General features: G+C 40.5%; 1 protein-coding gene across 3 annotated transcripts in view; it reads right to left on the minus strand.

Moving 5' to 3' along the window:
* MRRF (mitochondrial ribosome recycling factor) overlaps positions 1-9,158 on the minus strand; it is a 65,670-nt gene that overhangs the window by 36,749 nt on the left and 19,763 nt on the right. For 2 of the 3 annotated variants that reach the window (XM_011989467.1, XM_011989466.1), the window contains exons 3-4: positions 7,525-7,680; positions 2,788-2,906 (exon numbers count right to left, since the gene is read on the minus strand). In XM_011989467.1, coding sequence (XP_011844857.1) covers positions 2,788-2,906; positions 7,525-7,680 — 275 coding nt within the window. The remainder of the gene's footprint in view (positions 1-2,787; positions 2,907-7,524; positions 7,681-9,158) is intronic. The other variant, XM_011989468.1, reaches the window with a different exon arrangement.

Below are 9,158 nucleotides of genomic sequence, written 5' to 3' on the forward strand. Positions count from 1 at the left end.
TGTTAAACAAATGCAACACAGTTTTCTGTCTTTAATGCATTCAAAACGATTATGCATGTAAATCTGCACCGTGTCACTACAGCGTGACACGGAAATGCTCGGGTTTGGAAAGAAAGCCAACTGTATGTGAAACAGAAAGAAATTACATAAACACAGAGAGGATTAGCTCAGCATTTTAAAGCTATGAACCTGGGTACTCTATGGTCAGCTTCTAAGCTGGAGGAAGGAAATTTTTAGTTAGAGCTATTTGTTTAGTATGTACAACAGATGAGATAAAGGAATTCAAAAGACAATGTAACTCACACTTCCTCATTCTGTCCCTGTAAATGAACCTCTCTACTGATATACTTTTAAGGATTTTTCCAAAACCCATGGAATTCTAACTTGAACAAATGGCAAAGATGTCTGAGTTGAAAAATGAAGATATACCCCAACTTCCTAAGAAAAAATTAAGCTGTTAATATCTCCTCCTGCTTCATAAGATGCTCTGGTGGCCAATCAGGTGCTTCTTCTGTGAATGCCATTTTCTATTTAATAAAAGAAGTGGCTGGCTCTGAAAAAGCAATCTGCCTGATGAGGTCTTCAAGCTGTGTAATTAGGAGGCTATTCCCTAAATTGGCCCGCAGTGCCTATGGGATTAGATGAACAAGGAGGAGAGGCCTCAGTGGTTCAGAGGGGGCCAGAAAGAGAAAGAGTTGACAGCTCCCTTTTCATCAATTTCTCCGTTCCTCAGTAACACCAGGAATGAGTGCCTCCCTTTTATCAACCTAATAACAGGTATTCATCCATTCAAGGAAAATTTACCAAATGATTCCATGTGCCAGGCACTGTGTTTGGTGCTGGACACATGAGCAAATTAGACATTCCTACATTCCAAGTTTACACTCTAGTAAAAGTGAGATGACAAATAAATGCGTACACAAATGTATACTAGTAATAAGTACAATAAAGAAAAAGAATTGTGCTGTATAGGAGAACCTAGTGTGGAGGAATAATTCCGATTGGAGAGGTCAGGAAAGGCTTCTCTAAGAAGTGACATTTAAGCCATGATCCAAAATATAAGTAGCAATTAGTCATGCAACAGCGTTCCACGCAATGGGAACAGGATATGCAAAGGCTCTAAGGATGTAAAGGGTTTGGTGTGTTTGAGGAACTGAAAGACCAGTGTGGCTAAAGCACTGCACAAGGATGACAGTGGCACAAGACTGGCAAAACTGAAAAGACAGAGGCCAGATCAAGCAAAGCCATCTAGACCACAGTGAGGATTCTGGACTTTTTCTTAAAGATTGCTGGGAGCCACCAATAAATGCAAAGCATGGGAATGACAGATGACAAAATCTTTTATATATACATATTTTTACTTATTTATTTAATATACAAGATCTTGCTCTGTCACCCAGGCTGCAGTGCAGTGGCATGATCATAGCTCACTGCAGCCTCAAACTCCTGGACTCAAGTGATCCCCCCACTGCAGCCTCCTGAGTAGCTAGGACTACAGGCCAACCCACCTCACTAATTTTTTTATTTTTGAAATTTTTGTAGAGCCAGGGTTTCACTATGTTGCCCAGGCTGGTCTTGAACTCCTGGCTTCAAGTGATCCTCTAACCTTAGCCTTCCGAAGTGCTGGGATTACAGGTGTGAGCCACCATGCCTGGCACAATATATATTTTTCAAAAACTCATTCTGGTTGGAGAATGGAGTAGGGGAGTGGTAACAGCACCCTCACAGGTGTGCCTGGCCCATTAGCTATCAGAGCCCCTTGATTTGAAACTGTGTGTTCACAGTAAGGGCGTTCCCTGTCTCCTACCTCTAGTCTAGTTTGTCAAATCCAACAGGTCCAACGTTGGTCTATGACTTTGGAATACAACTACTGAAACAGACAATAAAAACAGGAGGATTCCTTCACCTCATATTAGCAGATGAGGAAATGGAGGCCCAGAGAGTGAAGCAACTTGCCCAAGGTCAAACAGCCAGTTGGTGGTAGAGATGGCACCCGATTCCAGGTACTCTAGGACTCCTAATCCAGGCCAATTCCTAGTGGACCAATAACAAAAAGGCCAATTACCTTCCTCAACTATACTTAAAATCCTAAAGCCTCAACGATGCAATGACCTAATACAACCCACCTTCCAGTTACGGAAGCAGAGTGTTCCATGCAATATTCTGCAATGGTCAGTCTAGTATAAAAGGACTTCCTGGAGGGTCTACTCCAAATACTAATGCAGAAGTCACAAATTGGTGGCCCTCAGGCCACATTTGGCCCATTAAAATACGGTTTTATTTGCCTCATAGTCTTAAAAAAAAATGGAATTAGTCATCAATATTTAAAGAATAAAGATGTGACATTAAAATGTGTGTTACTAGCTCCTTCTAGAAATAAAAATCGTAGTATCAGGTAACACTGATTACCAGGCCTACATTCTGCCTGGCAATGATCAGCAGGAGCTGGGCAGAGGCATTCCACTCAGACAAGGCACAGGCTCTCCAGGTCACCAGAACCTTTCCACGCTGGCCAAACACCAATCACTGCATCTCCAGTATTGTTTTTCTTAGATGGGACCCGTTTGGGTATTCAAACAACTTACCTAGCCTCTGTAGCATTTATGTTTAACAGAAAAGGAATCTGGCAACAGGAAAAGAGCTTTGCCTTATCCTTAAGTTCTCTTTATTATGTCTTCTCTCTTGTTTCATTCTAAGCTGAAGGAACACTTACTTCATCCTGATATGACCCAGTCTCCTCCATTCCAAAAGAGACCATGGAGAGAGATTTTAGCAAGGCCACCTTACCTCTGGGAAGCTGGCCATATTCACCAAAATCAGCTGTGGCGACTTCATGGAGATCTGGCCAATCTGGTTTAAAGCAAGTTTCCCATCAGCAGTTACCACAGCAATCTTGTCAAGGGATCCTAGAAGAAAAATTATACAGTTTTAGAATTCCAAAGAACCTTAGTAGCCCCAAATCTAAGTCTCTATCTAATTCCGATTCAGGCTGGATGCAGTGGCTCATGCCTATTATCCCAGAGCTTTGGGTGGGTGAAGTGGGAGGAATGCTTGAGGGCAGTAGTTTGAGACCAACCTGGGCAAAACAGCAAGACCACATCTCTACAAAAATATTTTTTTAATTAGCAGGCATGGTGGTGTGTGCCTGGAAGACGAGCTACTCAGCAATGAGGCTGAGGTGGGAGGACTACTTGAACCCAAGAGGTAGAGGTTACAGTGAGTTGTACTGGCTACTGCACTCTACCATGAGCAACAGAGTGAGATCTTGTCTCAAAACAATAATAATAATTCAGATTCAACAAACATTTAGGGATTCTTACCATTGTGACAAGAGTGTACAAGGGGCTTTCACAGGAACAGCAGTATTCTGTGATAGAAAAAGCTTGAAATGTTGACAGAACTAGGTTGGAATTCCTCACCAGCAACTAGGGTGGCCAACCATCCTGGTTTGCCTGGAGCTGAAGAATTTTCTGTGACAGGGCTTTTTGAACTAAAACTGGAAACAGCTGATCACCCTCACAAGCAACTCTGCCATTTACTTGCTATGAAACCTCGGGTGAGTTACTTATCTTCTCTGTGCCTTGGTTTCCAACTCAGTCAAAAAATAACTACCTTAGAGGATTCGAGTGAGGACTGCAGCTAAAGGAGTCTAACTAAATATAAACAATGGAGTATACAATAAACACCAAAAAATATGCATTAAAGTTGGTACCTCTTATTATCCCTTTTAGTCCTTACAACGACCCTGTAACACTGCATTATTACCCCCACTTTACAGATGAGAAAATAAGACTTGGGAAGAATAAACAGGCCAAGATCACAGGGGTGACAAAAGGAAAAACAAGCGCCAAGACCCAAACTCAGGTATGCTTAATTCTGATTTCAATCAAGGCTCTTTCCCTTACAAATGGAACTCAAACCCGGCTGTACATCAGAATCACCAGGGAGCTTTGAAAATTAGATTCCTGGGCCCCACCCCAAAGAGATCCTGATTCTGTAGAGGTTTCAGAGCCTGTGATTTGGGGAAGCCTGTAATTTTTTTTTTTAGGTTCACCACATGATTCTGACACAGCCAGATTTGGAACCATTTGCTTATACGACCCTTCACTGTGGTACTTAGATCCCCTTTAGAAACTAGCTCATTAAACAAAACAACAACAACAACAAAACTATTAACATTTTCCTGTTATCCTGGATATAATCTTTGTCTGCATCTAAATTCTGGAAAACCCTGGGAAAAATTTTCAAAAATGGCAAGAAGGCAAGCAATAAAGCTACAGTTACAGATGGAAAAGAGGCATTATTCAAACTCCCTTATTTCCTATGCAAATGAGAACTAGAAGAAAAACCTTACCATTCACAGTAGGAACCACTCAAGGATGGCTCATTCTGAGACACAAAGAGAAAAGTGGGGAAAAGGAGTCTTATAAACAAATTGGAGTTGTCCTGGCAATATGTTGTTAGAATAACGCAGTACCATACTGTGGCCCAAAGATCTGATTTGAGATACTCAACCAGATTCAATGCCATCATGAGACAGAAGGTTGCTGACACCAGTGGCTTCAACCTGGAAAAGTCCAGGAGGTATAATGGTAAAAGTCTTTGTTACTCTGAAGACCAATGACCTGAGTTCAAATACCAACTCTGCCACTTTCTGACTGTGTGACCATGGGTAGATTCCTTCAGCCTTCTTCGCCTCTGTTTCCTGATTTCTAAATGGGACATAAAAACTGTACTTATATCTCGCCGGGCACAGTGGCTAACGCCTATAATCCCAGCATTTTGGGAGGCTGAGGTGGGCGGATCACGAGGTCAGGAGTTTGAGACCAGCCTGGCCAACACAGTGAAACCCCGTCTCTACTAAAAATACAAAAAATTAGCTGGGCATGGTGGCAGGCGCCTGAAATCCCAGCTAGTTGGGAGGATGAGGCAGGAGAATCACTTGAACCCGGGAGAAGAAGGTTGCAGTGAGCAGAGATCACGCCATTGCACTCCAGCCCAGGAGACAGTACGAGACTCTGATTCAAAAAAAAAAAAAAACTGTACTTACATTTCATAGGGTTTTTATGAAGATTAAATGACAGAACGTAGGAAAAGCACTTAAACTGTGTCCCAGTAAATGCTATTATTACTTCTTGACATTCTGTGTTTTAATTTCTCTAATATACTCTAATATTCTCTAATTAAACTCTGTTCTGAATTGCTTCAGGACCCTTGCATATATTTTTCCTTCTACTGCAAACACTCTTCTCTGTTCAGATAAATTCTGCTCATTCCTTAACAGTCAGATACAGTGGCATCTAATCTCAGCAATCTTGTCTCACCTCCTAGGCTGGATTACAAACCCCTTTTATAAGCCCCCAGCATCCGAGCACATTTCCATAATAATGACAATTCTCTATATTTACTGAAAACCTCCTATGAGCAAGACATCATGATAAATGCTTTCTACAATGTACTTGCTGTTAATATCATATTAACTCTATGAGATAGTTACTATTTCTATCTTACAGACAAGAAAACTGAGGCATACAGAGTAACTTGCCCAAGATGACAACAGCTCTTAATGGAGCCTGAATTCAAACCCGGGTCTGACCAACTCCAAAGTCATTTGGTCTTCACCACTCAGCTTTGCTGTATGGTTTTATACATATTGGTTTACTTGTTTGACCCTTCACATCAGGTTCTAGGCTCCTGGAAGGTGGGGACAATATATTTTCTCTCTGTATCAACAGCACATATTAATCAGCACAGAAAACGTGTTCAATAATGCTTTGATGATAAATGAAGGTATGCATGGATGGATGAAAGGGAAGAGGACAAAATGAATAAACAAATAAACCTGTATCTAGACAACTGTTAAAAGGTGTCAGTTATTTGGGAGATAGAAATTGCTGTGAGAAAGAGGAAAATGTAGGGGGGTACCCGTTGGTTCAAACAGTAATGAAAGATAAAATGGAAGAATCTGACAAAAGAGACTAGCTAAATTTAGTCTGTTTCATCCAGTCTCTTCATGGCCCAAAGTTCTATATAGAACATTATACAAACATAATCCTGAAGAGAAAGGAAAGAGGAAATACCAACAGGAGGCCTTTTGAAATGGATCTTAATTCAGTCTTCCTGATTTGCCATAAGATCCTTTGCCACAGAAGTCCCCACACAGACTTTTCAGAATGCAATTGTGGTGGTTACCATTCCTAAATCCATATCGACATAATGCATCAAATCCTTTTCCCTCAATCTGTCCCCAGCGAGAATCTCCCTCAGCCTCATTCCTGCCCCTCATTTTCTCAGAGGTTAACATTTAACAAATTACACTCCCAACCTCTTTCCAGGCCCATCATCTTTTTAAGTTCAACAAGAGTGGAGCTTGCTGGCTAATTTTAAGTATCACATTTCTCCCTGAGCTCCTCTCAAACCGCTCTCTGGTTTCGGCTGCAGAATGTTAACAGGCCAGAAAGCACAGGGGAGACAGAGCACTTTATCAGTTTCATACCTAAAATAATAAGCAAGTTTAAAATAAACAGTTGAGAGAGATTGAATGGCACGCTCTACTGTCAGCAAAGGCAGAAATGCCCCAGCCCAAAGGTTGACAAATGACGGGAATGGTCTTCTAGTTTCACACTGGATCTCATCTCTGAACTCGGTATGTTTCTGATAGTGTTTATAAGTGGAGCTGTATTTTTCACTTGGTTTTCTTAAGAGCGAACTATTTCTAGTTTTCTTATGAACTATCCTAATCAAGACGTGAGTACAAGCAGCCCAAGCTCCCACAGGTACCTTCAGACGGGGGTCCCAGGTTTGACTTTAGGATGATGACAATTTGCAAAAGGCTAATTTAACAGCAATTGGATTTTTCCTGCCTGCTTGAACCATCAGCTGACAACTCACTTCTCCATCACATCTGCAAACAGTTCGCCTAGACAGTTCTGACATTTCCCACTTAGAAAAGCCCCTTTCAGGAAGTTATTAACCCAAACGGAATATTCCTGGTCAAGCTCAGGGGTACAGAAATGCCTCACGTGGGCAGGTCTGTATCCATTTGGTTCCCAGTAAGGGATAAGAACTGCCAAACAGGACAAATTGGAAAAATTGGACCAAAGACGTCAGTTACTATGATACTACCTAGATGTGTTTATAGTACATTCAAAATAAAAATCTCATTTTTTTGAGAGTATAATTCCATGATAGCAAAGACAATACCTATTTTTGTTCACTACTATGCACTAGCACAATGCCTAGTTCCACAGCAGACAAAAATTTCCTGCATGGATAAATAAACGTAGTGTTAACTACGCGCCAGGCACTGTGCTAGAACCATAATATATGTTACCTCATTTATTTTAACTCTCACCCCAAAGCTGTAAGTTAAGAATCAAACAAGAAAACAGAGGACCAGGAAACTAAAGTAACTGCCCATGGCCACCAGTTAGTAAGTGGTAAAGCTGGGACTAAAACTCAACTCTGCCAAACTCACGCTCTTTCCATTACATCCCTCCCCAGAACACTGGTTCAGTCACTAACCTGGTGAGGTCCTTATATTGAGAGTCTTATTGAAATTATCCTTGAGTGCTTCTATCACAGACTTCATTTCTTCATTCACCTCTTCCAAGTTGATTATATCCTCAACCAAGGCAGCATTAATATTCACTCTGGTTTGGGAGTGTCCTTTCCCTTTGGCTAAAAAGTGAACATTCAGTGAATAAAACAGCAGCAGCATAAACAGAGCCAATAAGCAATTGGTGAAGAAGTGCCTACTATGTACAGGGAAAAATGTCAAGTGTTAGAAAATTATAAAACATTATCACTCCACTAAAAAAGAGCCTATATTAACTGAGTGTCAACTGTGCTAAACACCTTCTCAGATATTAGTGAGGAGACAGACTTTATAATCAGACACCCCAGGTTAAAAGTCTGGTTATAATGCATACTAGCTTTATGACCTTGGGCAAGTTACCTTTCTGAGTATCAAGTTCCCTACCTATAAAAGAATAATAACATCTATATTGCAAGGTTGCTACAAGGATACAAATTAAGTCATTCAAACTCCTAAATGAACACTATTCACATGGCAAGGAATCCATAACTAAATTAATCTCTTACTTTTCAGAAAAGTAAACAGAAGATGAGAAAACCAAAGCTACTTGCCTAATGTCACAGGTCAGGAAATGGAAAAGTCAAGATCTGGTTCCAGATCTGCCTAATTTTAAATCCATGAACTTTCTACTAGCCCATCTCCACAAAATCTAATTAGAGAGGCAGGAAATACATTAATTCATTAAAAAATGAACACTAAGACAAGAATACGCACATATCTGATGGCTGGTACAGAGTACAGACAAAAGGAACAACAGTAGTTTACAGACATTAAACACTACCAATGGTAGAGACAATGGCTTATATTAGAAAATCAACAGCATTGGGAGCTGAATATAATTTCATTTTATGTCTAAATCATCCTAGTGATTTTTCATATACATTCTATGTGTATACATAGGTAATTTCTGTGAATGATGCAAATATTCTCGCATTTCTTTTATAGGGGATGGGGAAGGAGAAAAAGAAAATTTTAAATAATATTTACAGTTTATTCATTAAACATTCAACAAACATTTAGAGATTCATTCAATAAATTCTGTTGAACATCTACAGTGAGCTCAATCCTGCACTATTTGTGTAGCATATTATAACTTGCAATGCAATTTCAAGTACATTCTCCTCCTTGCTATCCAAGATTGCTCTCTGAGGTAGGAAGAATAGAGATTAGTATTGCCCTCATTGCACAGATGAGAAATCTGAGGCACAAGTCATTTGAATGTTTTGCCCAAAGTAAACAACTGGTAAGCAACAGAGTGATTTTTTAAAACATTTATTTGCCCATGTTACCATTATGATTTGAAACCAATGGCTTAGGTTTTTTGGTTTTTTTTTTCAGAACTGATAGAAGATGTGGGGCTTGGCACGGTGGCTCACGCCTATAATCCAGCACTTTGCGGGGCCGAGGCGGGCGGATCGCGAGGTCAGGAGTTCAAGACAAGCCTGACCAACATGGTGAAACCCCATCTTTACTAAAAATACAAAAATTAGCTGGGCGTGGTGGCATGTGCCTGTAATCCCAGCTACTCAGGAGGCTGAGGCAGGAGAATCGCTTGAACTTG

This window comes from Mandrillus leucophaeus, unplaced genomic scaffold (assembly GCF_000951045.1).
Source record: "Mandrillus leucophaeus isolate KB7577 unplaced genomic scaffold, Mleu.le_1.0 Scaffold354, whole genome shotgun sequence".
In the NCBI taxonomy this organism is placed as follows: domain Eukaryota; kingdom Metazoa; phylum Chordata; class Mammalia; order Primates; family Cercopithecidae; genus Mandrillus; species Mandrillus leucophaeus.